At 44.4% G+C, this 26,901-nt stretch overlaps 1 protein-coding gene across 4 annotated transcripts in view; it reads left to right on the top strand.

The window, feature by feature from the left end:
• Window positions 1–4,061: 4,061 nt before the first annotated feature.
• Window positions 4,062–26,901, top strand: part of LOC140201875 (tetraspanin-15-like) — a 274,040-nt gene continuing 251,200 nt past the window's right edge. For all 4 annotated transcript variants that reach the window (XM_072266630.1, XM_072266627.1, XM_072266626.1 and 1 more), the window contains exon 1: window positions 4,062–4,234. In XM_072266630.1, the coding sequence (XP_072122731.1) occupies window positions 4,136–4,234 (99 nt within the window). In that variant the 5' untranslated portion in view covers window positions 4,062–4,135. The remainder of the gene's footprint in view (window positions 4,235–26,901) is intronic.

Below are 26,901 nucleotides of genomic sequence, written 5' to 3'. Positions count from 1 at the left end.
TGATGGATGGGCTTTCCTGCAATAGCATTTTATGTAGATGTGCTCAATGATGGGGAGGGCTTTACCCATGATGGTCCGGGCCATATTGACTACTTTTTGTAGGATTTTCCATTCAAGAGCATTGGCATTTCCATACCAGGCAATATATTCTCCACTGCTGTAGAAGTTTGTCAAAGTTTTAGATGTCATACCAAATCTCTGGAAACTTCTAAGGAAGTAGAGGATATGATTAAGTGAAAGAGGGTGGAGAAAAGATTCACAAGGATGTTTCCTAGAAGGCCTGAGTTACAAGGAGAGTTGGGATAGCTGCGACCATTTTCCCTGCGGCAAAGAAGGCTAAAGGTGATCTTATGCCCTCACAAGGTATAGATAGTCACAAGGTTACTAGGGGGCATAGGTTTAAAAGAGGAAAGATTTAAAAGGGATCAAATGGACCAGTTTTTGACACGGGGTGTAGGGACCTTCCATCTGTTCTCTATCTGGATTGTATTCCATTTTGCACGTTTATTAAATTTCAAAGTAAAAATTATTATCAGAGTACATACACGTCACCACATACAACCCTGAGATTATTTTTCTGTTGGCATACCTAGCAAATCTCTATAACAGTAACTGTAAACTGTAAATATCAGGAACTGTAAACTGTAAACAAACTGCGCAAACTTTGAACTTGGGTATGCTCAAGTTTCGTCGCTTCAAGTTTGTATGTTTGCTAATTGCTAATAAAGGTTTGAATAAAGGAGTCATTGGAGCTTGGGGCACATCATGCAAGTGTAACCAATTCATAGGGTGGCAGGCAATTGTCTTGGTTTGATTTTGCTTCTACACCGCAATGAGCTGGATACATGGTATGAGCTACCAGAAGAAGTGGTAGAGGCAGCAACAATTAATTTAACAGAAAGAGTGAGCAGTTTTAAGTTCCTGGGTGTCAACATCTCTATGCACCTGTCCTAGGCCCAATACATTGATGCAATCAAGAAGAAAGCACGCCAGCAGTTCTCCTTCGTTGTAAGTTTGAAGAGATTTGAAATGTTATCAAAGACGCTTGCAAATTTCTATAGCTGTATGATGGAGAAAATTCTGACCGGTTACATCACAGCCTGGCATCATCAGCATTATGTGCTGTGTCATATGATATTTGGCAATCATGGTCTTCAAACGTTATTGTTTTTGGCAATTGTTTCTACAGAAGTGATTTGCCATTGCCTTTTTCTGGGCAGTGTCTTTACAATACAGGTGATCCCATCAATTCTGTTCAGATTGTCTGCCCGGTGGCAGTGGTCGCATAACCAGAACTTGTGATATGCACCAGCTGCTCAGATGACCATCCACCACCTGCTCCCATGGCTTCATGTGACCCTGATCGTGGGGGGAGGGGGGAGCTAAGCAGGTACTACACCTTGTCGAAGGGTGGCCTACAGGCTAGCAGAGAGCCTTAAACCTCCTTTAGTAGAGATGTATCTCCATCCTGCCAGCCCACAGCCTCGTATAGAAAGGTTCCAACACACAGGATCACACAAGACAGAGAGTTGTTCACGCAACTAAACCCAACATGGCTCAGCCCCTCACCGTAGATGACATCTTCAGGAATTGGTGCATCAAGAAGTCAGTGTCTATCAGTAAAGATCCTCACCATCCGGTGATGCTTTTGTTGCTATCATGGAGGAGGTACAGGAGCCTGAAGACACCCACTTGGTAATTCAGGAACAACTTCCCCTGCACTGTCATTACATTTCTGAATGGTCCATGAACACTACCACATGTTAATCTTTTTTTTGCACTATTTATTCTGTAATTTATCGTAATTTTGTCCAGCACTATTCTCCCGCCGCTAAACAACATATTTCACATGATATAAGACAGTGATAATAAACCCAATTCTGATTCTGGAACTTTTAAAAGACAATTGGGCAGATACATATATAGGAAAGGCTTAGACCAGGGGTTCCCTACCTTTTTAATGTAATGCCCTTATCATTAACCGAGGGTTCCCTCTACCCTAGTTTGGGATTAGTAAAGGGGATTTGAGCCAAAAACAGGCAAATATAAACTAGACTAGAATATAAAATCAAGGATGCAATGTTGAGGCTTTATAAGGCAGTGGTGAGGCTTCACTGGAGGATTGTGAGCAGTTTTGCGCCCCTTATCTAAGAAAAGATATGCTTACATTGCAGAGGGTTCAAAGGAGGTTCATGAGAATGATTCTGTCATTGAAAAGCTGATCATATAAGGAGCATTTGATGGCTCTGGGCCTGTACTCACTGGTGTAAAGGCCCACCCCCCATCCCGCCAGCTCTGAGCACTCAATATGCGGACGGACCCTGCCTATCTGGGAGCACTCATGGTGGAGATAGACCCCCTGTCTGGGAGCACATGGTGCTTACGGACCCCCCTGTCTGGAACCACTCATGGTGGAGACAGACCTCCGGTCTGGGAGCACTCGTGGTGGAGACAGACCCCCGGTCTGGGAGCACATGGTGGAGATGGACCCCCTCGTCTGGGAGCACTCATGGTGGAGACAGACCCCCGGTCTGGGAGCACCTATGGTGATTACGGACCCCCCTGACTGGGAACACCCATGGTGATTACTGACCCCCGGTCTGGGAGCACCCATGGTGATTACGGACCCCCCCTGAATGGGAACACCCATGGTGATTACGGACCCCCCCCCCCCCCCCGGTCTGGGAGCACTCATGGTGGAGACGGACTCCCGGTCTGGGAGCACACATGGTGATTACGGACCCCTGGTCTATGAGCACCCATGGTGATTACGGACCCCCAGTCTGGGAGCACCCACGATGATGACGGACCCCCGGTCTGGGAGCACGCATGGTGGAGACGAACCCCCAGTCTGGGAGCACTCATGGTGATTATGGACCCCCAGTCTGGGAGCACCCATGGTGATTACGGACCCCCGGTCTGGGAGCACCCGTGGTGGAGACAGACCCCCTGTCTGGGAGCACTCGTGGTGGAGATGGACCCCCGGTCTAGGAGCACCCATAGTGGAGATGAACCCCTAACTGGGAACACTCGTGATGGTGACAGGCCCCCTAGCTGGGAGCACCCATGGTGATTACGGACCCCCCTGTCTGGGAGCACCATGGTGATTACGGACTCCCCTGTCTGGGAGCACCCATGATGATGACGGACTCCCGGTCTGGGAGCACTAATGGTGATTACGGACCCCGGGTCTGGGGGCACCCATGGTGATTACGGACCCCGGGTCTGGGAGCACCATGGTGATTACGGACCCCCCTGTCTGGGAGCACCCATGATGATTACGGACCCCGGGTCTGGGAGCACCCATGGTGATGACGGACCCCGGGTCTGGGAGCACCCATGATGATGACGGACCCCGGGTCTGGGGGCACCCATGGTGATTACGGACCCCGGGTCTGGGAGCAGCCATGGTGATTACGGACCCCGGGTCTGGGGGCACCCATGGTGGTTACGGACCCCGGGTCTGGGGGCACCCGTGGTGGAGACGAACCCCTAACTGGGAACACTCGTGATGGTGACAGGCCCCCTAGCTGGGAGCACCCATGGTGATTACAGACCCCCTTGTCTGGGAGCACCATGGTGATTACGGACTCCCCTGTCTGGGAGCACCCATGATGATGACGGACTCCCGGTCTGGGAGCACTAATGGTGATTACGGACCCCGGGTCTGGGGGCACCCATGATGATTACGGACCCCGGGTCTGGGAGCACCATGGTGATTACGGACCCCCCTGTCTGGGAGCACCCATGGTGATTACGGACCCCGGGTCTGGGAGCAGCCATGGTGATTACGGACCCCGGGTCTGGGGGCACCCATGGTGATTACGGACCCCGGGTCTGGGAGCAGCCATGGTGATTACGGACCCCGGGTCTGGGGGCACCCATGGTGGTTACGGACCCCGGGTCTGGGGGCACCCGTGGTGGAGACGGACCACCGGTCTGGGAACACTCGTGATGGTGACAGGCCAGCTGGCGAGCAGGGAGCTACAACAATGACAGTCGGAAGCCACACGGACCGCCCCACAAAACCCTTTTTTTTCGCTTTCGGTTTCCGCTACGGAAGTACAGGGCGCTACCGCCGCGCTGAGTCCGTGGTCCCCAGGTGAGGCGCCGCGTTGGGACCGCGTCCGGAGCGATGGGCGGCCGCTCCCGGCTGCACTGTGACTGTTCGGGCGCCGACGCCGCGTACTTCATCCTCAAGCTGACGCTCGGGGTCTCGGCCACTCTCTTCTCGGTGAGTGGCGAAATAAAAATCGGCCGTCAGAAACTCGGCTTTAAAGGTGGAAGCCTGACTCACTGAAGGTGCTTTGATTTGGGTGGGATCTTCCCGCGTCGCGAAAGGCCACAGTTTCTTCCCTACCCTCTGCAAGTTTTATTCCTATGTTTTTGACCAGAGAAGCCTCCGTTTTTGCTTCATTGGCCTTTATTTTTTTTTGCTGTGGATATTTTGCTCTTTTGTTCAATTCCCCCGTTAAGAGGGAAGTCCCTGAAGAGGGGTTTTATTAGATTGATTTTCACAGACATAGTTAAAAAGTGATTTCAACACCCTCAGATATAGGTTTGTTTCGCAGTTAGTAATTTATAATAAGGTTATTTGTAATTTTTTATAAATGTAATTTATCAAACTCTTCAATATTATAAAATATTAAGATAAATGTCTATTTTAATTAAAAGTTCTCGACGTACTGCCAGTAATATTTGAGAGGCTTTTAGATAGAGACATAGATATGCAGTGTATGGAAGGGTATGGTCATATATATAAGCAGAAAAGAGTTTTAGTATGGTGTTCAGCACAGACATTATGGGCCGAATGTCCTTTTCTTATGCTGTACTGTTCTACTTTCAATATTATGTGCTTCAACTGGAGATAACCCAGTCCGTTCAAATCTAAGAGTAACACACAAAATACTGGAGCATAGTGGTTAGCACAGTGCCTTACAGTACAGGTGGCCTGGGGTTCAATTCCTGCCGTTTTCTGTAAGGAGTTTGTATGTTCTCCCCATGACCGCATGGGTTTTCTCCTGGAGCTCTGGTTACCTCCCACCGACCGGTCATTGTAAATTGTCCTGTGATTAGGCTCGGACTAAATCGTGGAATTGATAGGTGCATGGCTCCAAGGGCCAGTTTTGAGCCGTATCTCAATAAATAAATAAAATCAAAAACAGCATCTGTGGAGAGGCTGACATTTCATCAGTCTTGATTGAAAAATCTCCACCCAGAACCTCAACTCTTTGCCTGACCTGCTGATGTTCCTCCAGAATTGTGTGTGTATTACTCTGGATTTCCAGCAACCACAGTCTTTTGTGTTTCTGGCTGCGTCTCGAGTGGGATCTGATTCAGTGAGGGCCTCTGCCTCCTTTAACATTCTTGTTTCCTGAGAACAGAATAACATTTGGTTAAATCGACTGTTGTGTTTGTTTAAAGGTTTAAACATGCACTTACTGTAAGCTTAATTATATATACAGCATACAATCTGCTGGAGGAACTCAGCAGACTGAGCAGTATCTGTGGATGGGAAGGAATTTTTGACATCTTGAGTTGAAACCAATATCTATTTTCACTGTCTCTTGTGTCCTTTAATTGTATGTGTGTCTTGTCTATTCTGGTCCAGTCAGTCGCAAGTCATCTCATTGTCCTGTTCTCTCCCATTTCCTGAGCTCCCATAGCCTGGACTAGAATATAACAGCAACGATGTAATGTTGAGGCTTTATAAAACACTGGTGAGGCCTCACTTGGAGTGTTTTGAGCAGAGGGAAGGCTGGTACAGGGTTCTGAGTTGGATGATCAGCCATGATCATACTGAATGGCGGTGCAGGCTCAAAGGGCCAAATGGCCTACTCCTGCACCTATTTTCTATGTTTCTATGTTTTGTGCCCCTTATCATAGAAAGTACATTCTGAAACTGGAGAGGGTTCAAAGGAGATTCACGAAAATGATCCCAGGATTGAACAGCTTATCATAAGAAGAGCATTTGATGGCTCTGGGCCTGTATTCACTAAAATTTAGAAGAATGGGGGGTGACCTAATTGTAATGTATCAAATGGTGAAAGACCTTGATAGAGTGGTTTATGATAGAGTATTTATGGTTCTATTACTATTTATTATTATGGAGCAACTGTAACGAAAACCAATTTCCCCCGGGATTAATAAAGTATGACTATGACTATGAGTGGATAAGGAGAGGATGTTTCCTATGGTGGGAGTGTCTAAGGCCAGAGGACACAGCCTCAGAATAGAGGGCATCCTTTTGGAACAGAGATGAGGAGGAATTTCTTTAGCCAGAGTGTGTTGGATCTGTGTAATTCATTGCCACGGGCAGCTATGGAGGCCAAGTCTTAATGTATATTTAAAGCAGAGGTTGATGAATTCTTGATTGGTCAGGGCATGAAAGGATATGGGGAGAAGGCAGGAGATTGGGGCTGAAAAGCAAAATGGATCAGCCACAATGAAATGGTGGAGCAGACTCGATGGGCTAAATATCCTAATTCTGCTCCTATAACTTCTAGTCTTTCCTATTGACCCTGTATTCTCTTCCAAATCCATTATCAGAACATCCGCTAACCAGTTGTTTCGAAATCCCGAAGGTTTGGCCCATGGCTCACCAGGTATTGTTTACCATGCTTCTTTTAGTTCAACTTGGTCACTGTACTACAGCGTCACTATTAAAAGTGAATTAAAAGAAAGTTGGGGTATTAATAGGAATAACATATTTTCTCAGTGACCATATGGTGTTGTGGTTTCCTCCAATACTTTAACAGAATGTTACAACATTATGAGAAGCGTAGATAGAATAAGACCACAACACCGTAAGATGTAGGAGCAGAATTAGGTCATTTGGCCCATTGAGTCTGCTCCGCCATTTCATCGTGGCTGATCCAATTTTCCTCTCAGCCCCAATCCCCTGCCTTCTATTATCCCTTCATGCCCTGACCAATCAAGAATCTGTCAACCTCTGCCTCAGATACATCTGATGACTTAGTCTCCCCAGCAACCTGTGGCAACGAATTCCACATATTCACCACTTTGTGGCTGAAGAAGTTCCTTATCGATATTCTAAATGGGCATTCTTCTATTCTGAGGCTGTGTCCTCTGGTCCTAGTCTCCCCACCATAGGAGAAATTCTCTCCACTTCAGAATCAGATTTAATATGACAGGCATATGTCGTGTAATTTTTTAACTTCCACTCTCTCTAGGCCTTTCAATATTCCATAAGTTTCAATGAGTTTCCCCCCTTATTCTTATGAGTTCTTGTGAGTACTGACCCAGAAGTCATCAAACACTCCTTATATGATAAGTCTTTCAATCCCAGAATCATTTTCGTGAACATCCTTTAAATCCTCTTCAGTGTCAGCACATCCCTTCTTAGATAGGGGGCCCAAAACTGCTCACAATACTCCAAGTGAGGTCTCACCAGTGCTTTATAAAGTCTCAACATTACATCTATGCCATTATTGACAGCTGGTATCTTTTTCCCAAGACTTAAGATGTCGAATAGTACATACGTTTAAGATGAGAGGTATAAGTTCAAAGGAGTGGTAGGCATCTGGAATGCACTTCCAGGGGTGGTGATGAAGGCAGATATGATAGATTTTTAAAAGGCTCTTAAAAGAGCGTATGAGTATGCTGGAAATAGAGGTATGCGAATTTTGGGTAGCCATAAAGGATTAATTTAGTTAAAAATGCTACACCTGCCAGTTCATTTCCTCCCTCACTTCCGTTCAGGGCCCCAAACAGCCCTTCCAGGTGAAGCAACGCTTCACCTGCAAATCTGTTGTGGTTGTCTATTGTGTCCGGTGCACCCGATGTAGCCTCCTCTGCTTGGGTGAGGCCGGATGTAAATTGGGAGACTGCTTTGTTGAGCACCTCTGCTCCATCCGCCTGAAGCAGAACGCCCCGGTGGTCTTTGAATTTGAAGTTCATTCCACTGAGTCAAAGAAAGCAGCACATTGAATACGCACTCAATGGCTATGTCATTAGGTACACTGAGTGTATGTTCATCGTTTGCTGCTGTAGCTCATTCACTTAGAGGCTCATCGTGTTGTGCGTTCAGAGATGCTCTTCTGCACACCACAGTTGTACCACGTGGCTGGTTGAGTTACCCATGCCTTGTTGTCAGCTTGAGCCACTCTAGCCATTCCCCTCTAGCCTCCCTCATTCACAAGGGGCCACTCAATGGATGGTTTTGATTTCTCACACCATTCTCTATAAAGTCTAGAGACTGTTGTGCATGAAAATCCCAGGAAATCAGCAGTTTCTGAGATACTCAAACCACTCACTTTAGAACCAACAACCGTTCCACAGCCAAAGTCACATTTCCTCCACATTCTGGTGTTTGATCTGAGTAACAAGTGAATCACTTCTTCTTCGTCTTGTTTTACGGCGGTTGGCACCCAGCTTGATGGTGCATTACTGCCACCTTCTGCTCCAGAATAAGTGATAGACTTACATTCTAAATCCCTTCACCCAATCACACACACACATACCCTAACCTACATTTTATCCTCCCATCTTTGGCTTTCCTAGTACCCTATTCCTGCTTATCCATCATATCTTATAAAAAAAACCCATATCCCTTAAAAACACTAAAAATACCCTGACCTGTGCTCTCTCACCCAAGTGAATCACTTCATTATGTCTGCATGCTTTTATGCAATGAGTTGTTGCTACATGATTGGCTGACTAGATATTTGCATTAATAAGTAGGCATATGGGTGTAGCTAATAAAGTAGGTACTGCTTGTATAATCACATCGGTCTGTTGAACTTTCCCCTTGACCTCATCTTAATTCTGTTGAATTTAAGAAAACAGCACATTGAAATGAGTACATAATACACTTAGTGCCATAGATTGGGGCTAGATTTCTAGACAATGCTCACTTTACTCAATCAAAGCCATTCAGAACTTTGAAAAAAATTCTGTTGTCAAGTTTTCAGTAGAAAACAGCAAGGTTGGGTGAGCTGAAATTTCCATAATCAGTCGACAATTGTGATTTTCAGATTCATTCTTTGAATCATTCAGGGCTTGTCTCAAAGCTGTAGCTCAATAAATAATTAAATAAAACATACTAAAGTTGTAAACAGTACAATGGAGAAGAAACATGGGAAATAAAATTTGGTGGTGGGATGCAGGGGGTGGGGAAGGAGGGGTGGTTTATGAGCGAGAGTGATTTGAAGTGTGCTTCATATTTCCACCTCACACCCCACTGATATGTAATAGGAGTTGGTGCCTAGAAGGATATGGGCTAAATGCATGAAATTGTGTGGAAAACAGGGCCAGCATGGACTGGTTGGGGTCAGGGGCCTGCATCCATGTAGCATCCACAAGAGATTCTGCAGATTCTGGAAATCCAAAGTAATGCACTCAAAATGCTGGAGGAACTCGGCAGGTTCGGAGAAGATGGTGACCAAGGGTGACATCCTTCTGATGGTTCACAAGACTACTTCTTTTGCTTCTTTTTCTTTCAAATGTGCTTTTGCAACTGTTGGGAGCCTGTGATCTACATTTTGGTGGTGTGTTTCTGGGCCGATGGAGCAATTTGGCCCTTTGCCGTCTCCAAGGGTGTTCCATGAGGTCAAGAAGCAGGGGGCAAACCCATGATCGACTCCATTTCTCGCTGATCTCACTGATTAATATGCTGAGGAAGTCTGAAATCCTTAAGTTGAGTTGTTCTCCGATCTCCTCGTATGGTGACGAAATGTTTGCAAGTAAATTGCCAAGCTCGGAGAACAACTCAGCCCAACCATCGACCACCTGAGCTACGCATGTTTCAAATTGTTTCGAAGACTGAAATCATCACAGCAAATGCGGAAGATGAGTGGGTGTTCGGTGCTGTTTACCACTACCGCTCGTTGCTGGAGGAAGGTTCCTGCATTGAATGGTTTTCCTCTCCTTTGATGCTGTCGGAGGATGCTGCAGACTTCTGGGTCTTGGGCAGAATTTAGTCAAGATGCGGTTTGGGGATTGGACTCTGTAGTTAACGTGATGGTGTTTTTCTGGTTTCTGTTTGTTCTGTTTTTTTCGTTCCTTTTTTTGGGTGATTTAGAATTGGAGGCAGTCTGCAGATAACAAACACTAAGCTGAACTGAAAATGCCTGGACTCTTTCAATTTTGTGCAAACATTGAGCTGAACTGAAAATGCCTGGACTCTTTCAATTTTGTATTTTATATTCTGTGTTTTTCACTATACTTTTGTTGTACTTGCACAAATTATTTTTTGCACATGCTGGGGAGGGGGTTCATATTTTTCTTTGAAAGGGTTTCAAGGTTTTCTTTGTGGCTGTCTGTGAGAAAGGCGAATCTCCGGGTTGTTTGCTGCATGCATACTTTGATAACAAATGTACTTTAAATCTTTGAGGTCAGACAGCATCTATGGAAATGAATAAAAGTCGATGTTTCAGTCTGAGAAGCTTCATCAGAATGGAGAATTTGGGTCAAAGAGCCTGTTCGACCATATTGCTCGATGACTCTATAAATCCTCAATGTAGTTAACACATTATTTGAAGAGCACGGGACAAACAAGTGTCAAGAAAATTTAGAAGGATGTTGCCAGGACTTGTGGATCTGAGTTACATGTATATGGAAAGGTTGAATAATGCTTCCTGGAGCACTAGGGAGATTTGGTAGAGGTGTATAAAATTATGAAGGGCACAGATAGGGGTAAATGTAAACAGGCTTTTTGTGTTGAATTTGGGTGAGATGAGAGCTAGAGATCATGGGTTGAGGGTGAAATGTTTAAGGGTAACCTGAGAGGAAACTTCTTCACTCAGAGGGAGATGAGAGTTTGGAAGGAGCCGCCAGAGGAAATAGTGGATGTGGTTTGATTTCAACATTTAATAGTAATTTGGATAGGTGCAAGGATGGGAGGGGCATGAAGGGCTATAGTCCAGGTGCTAGTCGATGGGACTAGGCAGATTAATAGTTCAGCATTGACTAGATGGGCTGAAAGGCCTGTTTCTGTTCTGTAGTGTTCTATGATTCTATGGCTCTAAGTGAATCACAAGATTTGGTTAGGTTTATGGGAAAGAGGACATTGAGCATAAAATTATCAACAAACACAAGAAAATCTGCCAATGCCAGAAATCCGAAACAACATGTGTAAAATGCTGGAGGAACTCAGCAGGTCAGACAGCATCTATGTTGATTCTTTTCCATAGATGCTGCGTGACCTGCTGAGTTCCCCCAGCATTTTGTGTGTGATGCAAAGAATTATCAACATTGTTTTCTGTGTATTCGAGACTCTGAAGTTTTTTGAAACCATGATCTTGTGAAGTGGAGGTGAGATTAGTGCTGACATTAGCAGTGGGCTGCATTGACTTCCTGAGCAGGCCTCTGAGAGATCATAAATCATGCTGAGAAGGCAGAGGGTGGTAGTAGATGGAATGTATTCTGTCTGGAGTCGGTGAGCAATGGTGTACCTCAGGGCCGGCCCACAGGGTGTTACACAGTTTGTGATTCGTCCACACCTATATGCTTTGTAACCAATAAGCACAGTGTAATTTGCATGGAATTATGTCAATGCTTCACCCCCGTCACCTCCCTCTGGACCCCAGCTGTTTGGAATTTTCATAAATAACTTAGACGAGGAAGTGAAAGATGGGTTAACAAGTTTGCAGATGACATGAAGTTTGGTGGTATTGTGGCTAGTGTAGAAAATTGTGGAGTGTATTAGTGGAGAATCAAGCAATGTACAGCAGAGCTGCCTTTGTTTCTCTTCTTGTAACTTCACCCAGCAGGAGACAAAATCAATACTCTTCAATTATGCAATGTTTAGTAATACAAAGCCGTTTGCTAAATATCTACCTCAGTCCGTCTGGTCTGCTGGATATCAAAATGCATGTTACAGATGTAGCTGAAGTTATAACCAGCTGGGGGTCTTGTCTGCTGAAGTCGTAGAGTTATATAGCACAGAAACAGATCACAGTCTTGTCTGCTGAAGTCGTAGAGGTATATAGCACAGAAACAGGTCACAGTCTTGTCTGTTGAAGTCGTGAAGTTATATAGCACAGAAACAGATCACAGTCTTGTCTGCTGAAGTCGTGAAGTTATATAGCACAGAAACAGATCACAGTCTTGTCTGCTGAAGTTGTAGAGTTATATAGCACAGAAACAGATTCTTCAGCCCAACTGGTCCATGCTGACCAAAAGTTGATCTACAGTAGTCCCATTCCCCTCTTTTAGGCCATCTCCATCTAGACCTTTCCTATCCATTGATCTCTCCAAATGGCTTTTAAAAGTTGATATTGTATCTGCCTTAACCACTTCCTCTGGTAGCTCATTCCATGTAAATATCACTCGCTATAAAATAAAGGTTACCTCTAAAGTTCTTATTAATCCCTTTTTTCTCTCACCATAAACCTTTCCCCTCTCACCTCTAAGTATTCCTGCCGCTAAGGAGTTTGTATGTTCTCCCCATGACTGTGTGAGTTTCCTCTGGGTGTGCTGGTTTTCTCCCATTTAGGGTAATTGGTCATTGGAAATTGTCCTGTGATTGGGCTCAGATTATATCAGGAGGATTGCTGGGCAACATGGCTCGAAGGGCCGGAAGGGCCAATTTCATGCTGTATCTCGATAAATAAATAAATCCTAGATTCTAGTTTAGACCCTGGGAAAAAAGACTGTGACCGTTCACCTTATCCGTGCCCCTCCTGATTCACCATCACTGAAATGATTCTTTTCTCCTCCTCTAATCCCTCTCTGAGTAATGGATTCATTAGTCATCCAGCACAAAAAAAAAATGTGCCGCACCATATCTATGCCAACAGTTTTGCTCATCTGTGCTAATCCTGTTTGTCCATGTTAGGTCTGTGCTCTTCTAGGCCTGGCCTTTTTAAGTATCTGTCTAATTATGTCTTAGGTGTAGCATTTGTGTCTGATTCCACTGCATTCCAGATGTCAATCGTTCTCTGTATAAAGAAGTTTGCCCGTCAGATCCCAGGTCAATCTATTCCCCTCCTCCACTCGGTCAAGGGAGAAGTCCTACTGCTAACCATGTTAAGGATTCGAATATTGAAGAAAGGCAGGTCCATGAACAAATATTTTAATTCGTTCCATATTTCGGCATCCATCCACTTATTTTCTATGCGATTCATGAAAAGAGAAAGTGAAGCTAGCGAAGTGTTGTGCAGAGTTGCAGGAGTGCTCTTCCCTCTAAGCTCTGCAGTTGTGCAGTGACACAGTGACTGAAAAACTCCCACACACATTGCCGTTGTTGCCACGCAGCTGAAGTGTTCTTTTATGTAATGTTAATATTATTTTGAAATTATGCTAATATAATTTGAAATCTATGTTAATATAATTGTAAATTATCCAGTAATTATGTGATGAATATAATCCTTAAATTTTCTAAATAATAAACAGACCACAAACTTTAATTTTGAAACATTTTAGAGCTTTAATGTATTTATATTGTCAATGTTTCAAGTTACAACACCATTACAAATTGTAACAATAAACACAGAATGGAACTCAGTAGCTCATTGTTAATAAACTGCTGGCCAGCTGGACGCTGGTGTGTATTACCAAAAAAAATTAAGTACCATGCCATTTTCAGGCTGTGTAAACATTTCTGACTCTGAGGAATATTTTGTCCGCTGTAAAAAAATTAGAGGGAATGTTGTAAAAATCCCATTATGATCCATCACCAAATAGAAACTCATTTGCTTGGCACTGACTATTAATGCATTGGAACAAATGAATAACTGTAAATTGTAAATGATGAAAGAGCATGTGGATTGACAGTAAGGGAGTTCTCTCTGGGTTTTCTGGCCAATATTCTGGAACGTCGGGACACTCACGGACAACAAGACCAGTATTAGACCTGAGAGGCGAACTGCTGTTGTAGGACATGTGCTTCAGAAGTACAGCGTCGACAATGTAGTGCTCAGTGAGACATGCCTGGCCGAGACCGGTGAAATCCCAAAAGTAGGGGCTTTTTGGAGTGGCGAGGGAAAGGATGAGACTGGAGAAGCCAGAGTTGGCTTTGCCATCTGGACCACAATCGTCAGGAACCTGGAGTCCCTCCCAGAGGCAGCAATGATTGCCTCATGGTAATGAGGCTGCATAGCTAAGACTCATCTGACTCTGATCAGTGCCTACGCACCCACCATGACCTACACCTCTGAACAGAAGGAACTGTTTTACCAGGGACTTGGCCAACTACTACGCTTTGTCCCGAAAGACGACAAGATCCTGCTACTTGTCAACTTTAATACCCGAGTTGGCATCAACCATTAGTCTTGGCCAGAAGTCATTAGCAAGCATAGCCTTGGAAAGGAGAATTCGAATGGCCAGCTACTACTCACCTTCTGCGCAGAAGATGGGTTGACAATCACGAACGCCCTCTTTCAGCTTCCAGACATCCACAAGGCAACCTGGACGCACCCATGCTCCAAGAAATGACACCTGATTGATCACAAGGCAGTGGGACATCAGGGATGTGATCATCACCAGAGCATTGAAGGGTGCAGACTGCTGGACCGACCACATCCTGCTGAGAAGCAAGCAGTCATTTCAGTTCAGCAGGGTGCACAGGCACCAGCAGGCTGACACTAGGCGGAAGCTGAACAGTCAACAGTTCGCTGACCCCCAGCACCAAAGAGGAGCTGATCAGCAAACTGGAGGAACAACTTGAGCAACTGCCTGAGGAAGCTGACCCAGAAACAGCATGGGCTGCCTTCAGAGACACCCTGTATAGTGCTGCAAGTGCCGTTCTCGGGCACCCCAAGAGGAGGCATCAGGATTGGTTCGATGAGAACAGCTCTGATATCGTCACTCTTCTCAAGCAGAAGCAGGAAGCCTTTGCAAGCTGGCTCAGTGACAAGCAGTCAATCTCCAAACATGACCGCTAGAAACACCTCCACAGTAACGGCCAGGCTGAGCTGCCTCAGCACTACTCCGACCAGAGCAACACAAAGAAGGTTTTTGATGGTCCAAAGCCAGTGTACAGACCTTCCTCCAACAGTCTGCTCCTTGGATGGAGCGCTGCTCACTGACAAAGGCGACATTGTCCAACGCTGGGCAGACCATTTCAACCAGCTGCTGAACAAGATATCTGTGTTACCTATACAGCAACACGATCTTCAAACAGATTTGATAGGCTGGCAAAGTGCTTTGGCAAACCCTGATGTCTTGGAGCACAGAAAGTGGCTGTAGTGGGAGGATATAGCGGATGTGTGGTTGAGAGTGAGACACTGAGGGGAAAGAGAACGAGGGGAGGGAAGGTGTAGTGGGGATGGGGAGGGGAGAAAGAGGAGTGGAGTGTGTGGGGGGAACTGGGGATGTGAGGCGGGAGTTAGCGGTGCTGTACAGGGGGAAAGGAGTGGAGTGTCAGGAAAGTTAGTGGTGCAGTTGGTGAGAGTAGGGGTGTGGGGGGGGAGTCGGGGGAAGGGGAGCAGATTTGTGTGGAAGGCTGAGCAAAGTTGGGACGTAGAGGGAGGGAAGGGGAGTAGAGTAGGGTTGAGAGGGAAAACAAATCAGCCATGATTGGTCAAGCTTGCAGGCTTGATGGGTTGAATGGCCTGAATTTGCTCCTGTATCTTTAGGGTTTGTAACCACTATGCTACTGTGGCGTATATTGGTGCTAGAAGCATGGCAACATTTGTGGGCGGCCCAGTGCAATCCTGAGCAGCCCACATAAAATGCTGGAGGAACTCATTGATACAAATTATACATTTCACTGTATGCTTCGATGTACACATGGCAAAAAAAACGCAAACCTCTAATCGCTTTTTCTTCAAAATGGCGCTCATTTCTGATCACCTCAGACTGATGGGGCCTCGGTTTGACAATGATTTCAATATTGCTCCTCTGTTTGTACAGCACTTCCTTTATGACACAGTGTCAAATCAAACTCAAACAGTAGCAAAGGCACCCTGTGTAAAATTGGTCCTGTCCTCTCCCATAAATGGCATTTTCTGTCTCTGTACTGTAACATCTGGTGTAGTTTGGCAGGGTCATCTAGTCATATCCATGGAGGAATGCTACCAACTGACACATTTCAGGCTGCAGGAATACGTGCTGAGAGACGCTCTGAAGCCACTGTAAGGGCTAAGTGGAAAAGGAGCACAATGTAGGGTTCTTGCAGTATTAGAGAGGGAGGGGCCGGGTTGGGCGAAGAAGCCCCTCAGTTCTGTGGTAGTGTACCACCCCAGGGGGCAGCCGTACCATTGATGTGGAACAATGTAATAGAACAGTACTGAAAGCATTGACAGTGATTGGAATAATGAAAAGACATTGCATGGTTTATTCTTTATTTATTCTTGTAAGTAAGTTTTATTGTGAATAACGTTCATTGAGATCTTGCCAAAGATATTCAGTCGGGTTGAGGTCAGGACTCTGATTAGGTCACTCACGGACATCAATTTTCTTCATCTGAAGCCGCTCCATGGTTGCTCAGGCAGTGAGCTTTGTGTCATTGTCCTATTGAAAGATGAACTTGCTCCCCAGTTTAAGCTTTCTAGCAGGGGTGAGCAGGTTTTTATCCAGGATCTCTCTGTATTTAGCAGCATTCATTTTCCCATCAATCGTGACCAGATTTCCAGTGCCTGCTACTGAAAAGCATCTCCATAGCATGAACACGAAGAATTCTGCAGATGCTGGAAATTCAAGCAACACACATCAAAGTTGCTGGTGAACGCAGCAGGCCAGGCAGCATCTCTAGGAAGAGGTATAGTCGACGTTTCGGACCCAGTCCTGGCGAAGGGTCTCGGCCCGAAACGTTGACTGTACCTCTTCTTAGAGATGCTGCCCGGCCTGCTGCGTTCACCAGCAACCTTGCTGTGTGTTGCTTCCATAGCATGATGCTTCCTCCACCATACTTTACAGTAGGGATGGTGTTGAGGCCAAAAACTTCCTTTAGTTTCATTTGTCCACAAGCCCTTCTTCCACGTCTTTACTGTGATGCTTTGCAAAATCTTTATGGGCAAGATATGCATTTTGTCAGGGCTTCTTCCTAGCCACTCTTACATAAATACCTTTTTTGTGCAAGGCCATAGAGAATGTGGAACCATGAACTTTATCACTGTATGCTTTGCAGCCACTGACTTGTAAATCTCACCCAAAGTGACTGTTGGCATCACAGTAGCCTCTCTTACAAGTGAGCTTCTTCTCTGGTGACTAAGTCTAGAGGGGCAGCCTGACCTAGGCAATGTGGCTGTGGTTTCATACTTGTTCCCACTTTTTCACGAAGGACTGCACTGAGCTCCGAAGTGTGTTCAGTGCCTTTGAGATGGTCCTGTACCCTTCCCCAGATTTGTGCTTCTCTATTATCATTTCCCTGACTTGTTGTGAATACTCTTTTGGTGTGGTTTATTGAAAATCTATTGCACCTTACAGAGAGAGGGGGTACTCTTATGAATTCATTGAAAACAAGTGATCCTCCTATTTTCTAATTCAACAAGTTGGGTGTGTTACACAGTGTTGCACTTGAGGAAAGTTAGTCCAGTGATTACAAAGGAGATGAAGTTTATCAGGCTCATAATTTTGTTTATTAAATTTTAGTAGATTGTTGACAGGTTTCGGAATTTTACTTTCAATTCGACACGATGCATGATATTTTGTAGATTAGCTCAGAAAAATCCTTCTTCAATATATTTTAAATTTAGAAAATGAGACAGGAAAATGTGAAAATAGTTGTGGAGGCAGAATATTTTTTTCAAGTGTGTCGCAGGACTACCATTCAACATTTTGTGGGACCGTCACCGGGTGTACCCTGGCACTGCCAGCCATTCCACAGTGACACAGTTGCTCAATATAGCAGTGTGTCTCAGCACAACCATTCTGCATAGGGTGGCACGGTCACCAAATGTACCCTGGCACTGCCAGCCATTCCACAGTGACACAGTTGCTCAATATAACAGTGTGTCTCAGCACAACCATTCTGCATAGGGTGGCACGGTCACCAAACGTACCCTGGCACTGCCAGCCATTCCACAGTGACACAGTTGCTCAATATAACAGTGTGTCTCATCACAACCATTCTGCATAGGGTGGCACGGTCACCAAATGTACCCTGGCACTGCCAGCTATTCCACAGTGACACAGTTGCTCAATATAACAGTGTGTCTCAGCACAATCATTCTGCATAGGGTGGCACGGTCACCAAATGTACCCTGGCACTGCCAGCCATTCCACAGTGACACAGTTGCTCAATATAACAGTGTGTCTCAGCACAATCATTCTGCATAGGGTGGCACGGTCACCAAATGTACCCTGGCACTGCCAGCCATTCCACAGTGACACAGTTGCTCAATATAACAGCTACAATTACTTGGAGTTTATAGGTATTCTGAGGATTGCTTTATATTTCAAAATGTTGCTGTTACCAAGCGCAGCCATGAGTGATGTGCTGAGTATTTAATAATCTGGTAGGTGACTTGAAGACGTGAAAAAGCTGTATTGCTTCCATTGGACAGTAACTGTATCTCAAAACTGTGGATTCCGACTCATCTGTTCCAAATTCATTGCATCTGAAAACATCAGTCCCGCTAACGTAAGAGGATTGAAAATTAAAATTCAGATGTTAAAATATTCTAATAATAGATGGTTAAAATTAAAGTTTGCAAGCAGAGCAGTTGAGTTCAAAATATTGGAGGAATTTGAAAGCTAATAGGAGAGCTTCTGCTTTTCAGGGAGCAGATCTTCAGTGCAATGGAGACTGCAGATGCAAGGATCTCGAGCAACACGCATGTGGATGAACCCAGCACCCACAAAATGCTACAGGAGCTCAGCAGGCCAGGCAGCATCTTTGGAAAAGGGTAAACAGTCGATGTTTCGGGCCCAGCTGGTCTTGGCCCGAAAAGTTGACTGTTTACTCGTTTCCGTAGACGCTGCCTGGTCTGCTGAGTTCCTCCAGCATTTCGTGTCTGTTGCTTGGATTTCCAGCATCTGCAGATTATCATGTCTATGTGGATGAACCTGATTGAGTTCCACCAGCACATTGTATCTTTAGTAGAATGTTGATCGTCTGGCGTTAGTCACCACAGTGATCCACAAGTCATGATTTATGGCCGATGGTGGTGTAGTGGTATCCACACTGGACTTCGAAGCGAGTGGTCCTGGGTTCGAATCCAGCCAGCTCCTTGCGTGCTTTCCATCTGCGCTGGGTTGAGAGTTGAGCTAGCACCTCGGCCTCAAAAAAAAAGAGACAAAAATGGTAAAGAAATGGCAGGGTTGCCGCCCGATGCTTCACGGGATGTGGAAAGGAACAAGAACACAACAATCATGAATTATCATAAAGGTTTTTTTTCCGCAGGGAAGTGAAGAGCTTCACTTCGTGTTTTTTGTCAGCGAAATGAATGTGTAAATAAGGAGCAGTGTTTAGCCGAGCCTGTGGATACTGGATGGCTTGTAAGTGGCCATGAATGAATAATTGTCTCGTTTTCTCCAGAGCTGTAAGGGAACAGCGAGAGAATGGAAATATATTTACTCCATGAAAACAGAGAAGTACTGCAGCTGGGGGATCTTACTGCGTTTGTTCTGCCTGTCAGTAAATTAAAATGAGATTTCCCCATTACCTCTGCAACTTCACTTTATTGTATAAATATCTATGTCAGTCATGCTGCAGATCACGGGGACCGAGATTAATGAAACTCCGACTCCCATAAGCATTCTTCCTATTTAACACTTCTTAACTTTTTTTTGAGGAGCGGAAATATTTCGCCAGTATCTTTTCGATTAAAAAAACATTCTTTCCTTGTGATCTAATGATAGTACTTTGTAGAGAAACTGGCTGATTCTTATTTGCATTTGGGGTTTATTTTTATTAGGTAAGCCTTTGTTTCCTCTCATGTATTCCTTATTACTTTGGATATACACTCAGTCGCTGAGTTGGCCACTGAGTGTATGTTTGCGGCCTTCTGCTGCTGTAGTCCAACCACTGCAAGGTTCGACATGTTGAGCACTCAGAGATACTCTTTTGCACACTGCTGTTGTAACACATTGTTATTTGAATTACTGTCACATTCCTATCAGCTTGAATCAATCTGGCCAATCTCCTCTGAAATCTTGGTGTCCTTGTTCATCAGTCACTGAAAGTAAGCATGCAGGTACAGCAGGCCGTGAAGAAAGCTAATGGCATGTTGGCCTTCATAACAAGGGGAGTTGAGTATAGGAGCAAAGAAGTCCTTCTGCAGCTGTACAGGGCCCTGGTGAGACCACACCTGGAGTATTGTGTACAGTTTTGGTCTCCAAATTTGAGGAAAGACATTCTTGCTATTGAGGGAGTGCAGTGGAGGTTCACGAAGTTAATTCTCGGGATGGTGGGACTGTCATATGTTGAAAGATTGGAGCGACTGGGCTTGTATACACTGGAATTTAGAAGGATGAGAGCGGATCTGTTTGAAACATATAAGATTATTAAGGGATTGGACACGCTAGAGGCAGGAAACATGTTCCCGATGTTGGGAGAGTCCGGAACCAGAGGCCACAATTTGAGAATAAGGGGTAGGCCATTTAGAACAGAGTTGAGGAAAAACTTTTTCACACAGAAAGTTATGGGTCTGTGGAATGCTCTGCCTCAGAAGGCAGTGGAGGCCAATTCTCTGGATGCTTTCAAGAAAGAGTTAGATAGAGCTCTTAATGATAGTGGAGTCAAGGGATATGGGGAGAAGGCAGGAAAAGGGTACTGATTGTGGATGATCAGCCATGATCACAGTGAATGGCAGTGCTGGCTCGAAGGGCCAAATGGCCTATTCCTGCATCTATTGTCTCTGGTCTCTGACCTCTCTGATTAACAATGCATTTTCGCCCACTGAACTGCTGCTCACATTCTCTGTGAACTCTTAATGACTGTTCTGTGTGACAATCTCAGGAGATGAGCAGTTTCTGAGATACTCGAACTACCCTACCTAGCACCAACAATCACACTACAGGCAAAGTCACTTAGATCGCATTTCTTCCCCATTCTGATGTTTGGTCTGATCAACATCTGAACCACTTGACCATGTCTGCATGCTTTTATGTATTGAGTCGATGCCACATGATTAGCTGATTAGATATTTGCATTAACGAGATGTACAGGGAGTTTGTGAAAGTTCCGCATGACATCTAAAATTCGACAAACTTCTATAGATGTATAGTGGAGAGTGTATTGACCGGCTTGGTGTGGAATCACCAATGCTCTGGAATGAAACATCCCACAAAAAGTAGTGGATACAGCCCAGTTCTCCATGGGTAATGCCCTCTCCACCATTGAGCACATCTACATGAAATGCGGTCGCAGGAAAGCAGCATCCATTATCAGGAACCGCATCAGCAGGGACATACAGGTGGGAGAGTGAAAATGTGGTTGAATGGTGCCACAGCAACAACTTCTCACTCAACATGAGCTAAGTTAAAGAGCTGACTATTGAGTACTGGAGGAAGACACCGGAGGTCCATGAGCCAGTCCTCATTAGAGGATCGGAGATGGAGCATGTCATTAGCTTGAAATTCCTTGGCATTATCATTTTGGCGAATCCTTCCTGAGGTGAGTGCCGTTACAAAGGAGGCCTGACAGCATCACCACTCTCTTCAGATGCAGCATGTCATTTAAAACTTTGGAAAACTTCTATAGATGCGTGGTGGGGAGTATCTTGACTGATTGCATCACGGCCAGAAACATTGACTACTCTTTTCCATGGATGCTGCCTGTCCTGCTGAGTTCCTCTAGCATTTTGTGTGTGTTGCTCAGATCTCCAGCAGCTGTGGATTTTCTCTTGTTTGTGATTGGATTACCACAACCTTTGGACTTGCTTTCAAGGACTCTACAATGCATGGTCTTGGTATTGTTTATTTATTTGTTTGTTTGTTGTTATTATTTTCTGTTTTTGTCATTACACTGTTTGTCTTTTGCACATTGGTTGCTTGTCGGTCTTTGTGTGTGTGTGATTTTCATTGATTCTATTGTATTTCTTCGTTTTACTGTGAATGCCTGCAAGGAATTGAATCTCAGGGTAGTATAGGGTGACATTTATGTACTTTGCAAAATTGAACTTTGGTGAGACTGGTAGAGGGAGATATGGTGGTCCATGAGGCATTACAGTTCCGGCAACCTGCCTCATGGTTTAAATGACAAGGTTTCAAACCTGTGATGGTATATGTGTGGAGTTTGCATGGCATACCTTGGCCATTTGGATTTCCCTGCATGTTCTGGGATTTCACCTATATTATACATACATGCTATTGTTGTCTACAGTGAAAAATGTTGTTTTGCTTGCCATCCTTACAGATGATTTCACCACATCAGTGCCTTGAGATGATGCTAGGGGAAAGCAATAACACAATGCAGAATATAGTGTGACAGTTTCAGAGAAAGAGCAGTGCAGGTAGACAGAAAGGAGCAAGGCCGTCTCCCGTCTCCTTGGTCTCAGACTCACAGGCATCTGGACCTGCAGACCCAGCGGCTTTCAGTATTCGTCCTCAACCTTCAGACTCACCAACTTTGGTCTTCGGCCTTCAGGCTTTCACCTCCAGTACGACCCCTAGACTTGCTGATCCATGGGATGTTGAACCCTGGGCCTTGATTTATGGATTCTCATGGAATTCTGATCCTGGGAAGTTGGGGGGGGTGTGGAGTGGGTGGTGTCACTGACTCTTTTGCCTCCTGCCCGCATAGACTTCTGATCCTGGGGATATGCGATCTGGGGGCTCACCAGCCCTCGTCCTTGGGGTCTCCTTGATCGTGAGGATTGCTGGTTTTCTTCTGCACTGCCTGCTTACCTGACCGCTCCGTTTTAGCAATTCTGATTCATTTTCATCTGAATTGTGAATCTTTATGGGGTCTTTTGGCTGTTCTTTGAATGTTCACCTTTTGAACACTTGGTTTGTGATTTTTCTGATATATATCTATATATCTGTATCTATATAGATATACAATTTCTTATGCTGATTGATAGCTTTATATGTATTGCCCTGCAGCTTAACAGCAAATTTCACAACATATAGTATATCAGTGATTTTAAACCTGATTCTGATTCTGAAAATTCCTTTTATTAGTCCTGGATCACGATCTATGTTAAAAAATAAAACAAGATTCTTTTCAAAAGAAGTTAATTGCAACCTCAGCAAGTGCTGAATGGTTCTCGGTAATTTATCCTGATTAATATTTTGGCTTTGTGTGAGATCACTGTACACATTTTAAAATTGAAACGAACAAAGGAATAACACACACACAGAATGCTGGAGGAACGGACCGGGCACTGGTGCTGGGGCACACAAGGCAACCAATGGGGGAAAAGGCTGCTGCGTCGTTCAAACGGGACAATTGTCGACAACCAGCACGACTTTCGACCAGCAAGCTCACATTAGACCGGGGGGGGGGGGGGGGGGGTTCAGAACCGAAGGTTGAAGCCCAAAGGTCAATCAGAAATCCAAAAGTAATGGCCCAATGGCTGGAGACTGGAGACCTGCCTGGAGTTGGAGGACGGTCCATGTGTGTTTGTGTGGGTGGGACAGAGCAAAGTGTTGTGTATTTAATATTTCAGTAATATTGTAATTGTGTTGTTTGAGCAAGCATTCTTCTTCATTTAAGTGATTCATTATTGCTTTATGTGGTGGTGGCATCCATTAGTCTCGCGAGACCGTGGATCTGCACCTGGAAAGTCTTGCTTCAGTCTGTGTTAGAGCAGTGTCTGTTGCGGCTGTAGAGGCCCACACGGGAGTGACAGTCTCGGCTGCATCGACTGCACTTGAAGGCGCTGTCCTCCAGTGTTGGCTTGGTGCTGTTTTTCCAACGAGGGCGCTTTATATATACAGAGCGCGAATGGCATACATTATCACCCCGCCTCCCCCCACATCACATATGCATGCCTTGCAGAAAGTGAAAATGAAATTAAGACCTGTTCTCCTGGGATGCTGCCTTTTTCTTGTAATTAGTTTTCTGTTTTGGAGTGACAAAACATAACAGAAAGGGGCTTGTTTTGGGCTGTTGCTTTGTTGCTTGTTGTGTTCTGTGCTGTGTGGCAACACTTGCTCCCTAGCACATCCTTGGGTTGTGTTGGTTGCTAATGCAAATGACACTTTTCACTCTGTGTTTCGATGTACATGTGATAAAAAAAATCTAAACTTTAGTCTGTATATGAACCAAAGAACCTCCCAGCCTGCACACCAGGAGGAGATCAGTGCTCCCAGAGGAAGCACATGCGAACACCACCCAGATAGCAGCCCAGGTCAGCATTGAACCTGGGATGCTGGAACTGTCAGGTAGCAGTGAACCATCTTCACCACTGCTTTTATTGGTGGCCAAAATGCTATTGTGTTACTCCTCAGGTTCAGAAATTGGAGATGCAAAGGGACTTGGGAGTCCTCGTGTAAGATTCCCTAAGTTGATGATAAGGAGGGTTAGCAATCGTCTTGAGAGGACTAGAATATAAAGACAAGGATGTAATGCTGAGGCTCTATATCAGACCGCACTTGGAGTATTGTGAGTAGTTTTAAGTTCTTATATGAGATAGGATGTGCTAGCATTGATGATGGTCTGGAGGAGGTTCATGAGAACGATCTCAGAAATAAAAGGGTCAATAAATGAGGACTGTTTTTGACAGTTTTGGGCGGCGCTGCCTGGATTTTAGAAGAAGGAGGGGGTATCTCATTGAAACCTATTGAATACTGAAAGGCCTAGATAGAGTGAGCGTGGGCAGGATGCTTCCAAAGTGGTAGAGTCTAGGATTAGAGAGCACAGGCTCAGAAAACAAGGACATCCCTCTAGAATGGTGATGAGGAAGAATTTCTTTAGCCAGAGGGTGGTAAATCCATGGATGTTGTTGCCTCAGAGAGCTGTGGAGGCCAAGTCATTGGGTAGATTTAAAGCGATTCATGATTAGTTAGGGTAACATAGGTCACATATCCTATAGAATGTAAGTCCTTAGATAAAAAAGTTAAAAGTTTATGTCAAAAAGCCAAAGAGAATGGTTAAACCAGGAATGTGAGCAAATAGAAAGAATCCCTATTACTGACCCAAAAAGGTTACATCAACAAATCAAGGATATCACTGATAAAAAGCTCCTCTGTTCTTCAGGTGGATGTTTGAAAACAAAGGACTATCATGAAAAAAGATGAGATTATGAACAGCAGATGGACTGAGTATATTCAGGAATTGATTGAAGACAATGGAGGTGAAAAACCAGAAATTAAGAAAAACATTGAAGGTCCAAGTATTTTAAAATCTGAAGTTCATAATGCAATAAATAAGATGAAGAAAGGAAAGGCAGCAGATCCTGATGAATTAGTAACAGAACAAATTATCGCCCCTGAAGATTATGGAATTGAAAAACTTACTGATTTAATCAATGACATTTATGAGACTGGAATAATACCAGAAGAGATGAAAAAATCAGTATTTATCACTCTTCCTAAGAAAGCTAGAGCAATAGAATGTGAATTACATAGGACCATAAGATTAATGAGTCATATCACCAAGATACTTCTAAGAATTTTGATGACAAGAGCTAAAAGTAAGATACAAGCTGAAATAGGCAAAGAACAATGTGGTTTTGTGAAAGACAAAGGTGCAAGAAATGTAATATTGATGTTAAGGATACTATCAGAAGGAGCTATTCAAGTGCAAAAAGATTTGCTTGTTTTATCGACTACACAAAAGCATTTGATAAAGTGAAGCACAATAAGTTATTTGAAAATTATAGAAAACTCTAGATCTAGATTCGAAAGACCTCCGCCTAATCAGAAATCTGTACTGGGAACAAACTGCCGCTGTAAGAATAGATGGAGAAGTGAGTCAGTTTACGAAAATCAAGAGAGTCGTTAGACAAGGGTGTGTTTTCCCCCCTGATTTATTTAATGTGTACAGTGAAACAATATTACAAAAATTAAGAGACGTCTTGGGAATCAAAGTTTGTGGTGAAAACATCAATAATTTCAGATATGCAGATAACACTGTGTTAATTACAAGTACGGAGGAAGAACTACAAAACTTAATTGATATAATTGTTGAAAGAAGTGCAAAAATGGGCCTACCTATCAATTGCAAAAAGACAGAATGTATGGTGATATCCAAAAAGAAGGAGAATCCTATCTGCGGGCTGAGAATAAATGGGGAAGACATAAAACAAGTAAAGAGCCTTTGCTACTTAAGAAGCTGGGTGACATCAGATGGCAGGTGCAACTTGGACATCAAAAGGAGAATAGGGATGGCAAAAGACACCTTTATGAGAATGAAGACAATACTGACCAATACTAAACTAGACATAACAACCCGTCTCAGATTACTGAAATGTTACATTTATCCAGTCATTTTATATGGCTCAGAATGTTGGACAATATCTAATAACATGAGGAAACGAATTGTAGCAGCAGAGATGTGGTTTTTGAGGAGGAAGCAGAGAATATCATGGACGAAATGACTATCTAACAAGGATGTCATGAACAGAGCAAACACAAAAAGAGAAATAATGTATGAGATCATGAAAAGGCAACATAACTTCATTGGACATGTGATTAGGAAAGAGGAGTTAGAATGCACGGTAATTATGGGAAAGATTGAAGGGAAAAAAGCAAGAGGAAGACAAAGACAAATGATGATGGAGACAGCAGCCAGAAAACTGGAAATGAATACCAATGAATTGATCCACTTGACCTGAAGCAGGAGTGTGAGGGCCATGGTAGTCAAAGCTCAAACTGGGCATGGCACCAGATGATGATGATGAACATAGGTTACGGGGAGAAGAGAGGAGAATAGGGTTGAAAGGGATAATATATCAGCAATGATAGAATGTTGGAGCGGACACAATGGGCTGAATTACCCAATTCTGCTTGATGTCTTGTCGATGTTCTTGTGGCTTTCCTAATTTTTGTGACTGTTTTGGGGCAATCAGTGGACCAGTGTGGGCATTTGCACTGTACACACTGCACTGTGCCATGTAGTGGTAGGAAAAATTGTTGTAGGGATGAGAGAAATGGGAGTGTGCTGCA

This window comes from Mobula birostris, chromosome 8 (genome assembly GCF_030028105.1).
Source record: "Mobula birostris isolate sMobBir1 chromosome 8, sMobBir1.hap1, whole genome shotgun sequence".
NCBI classification, from domain to species: Eukaryota; Metazoa; Chordata; class Chondrichthyes; order Myliobatiformes; family Myliobatidae; genus Mobula; species Mobula birostris.
This window is presented reverse-complemented; position numbering and strand designations above follow the sequence as displayed.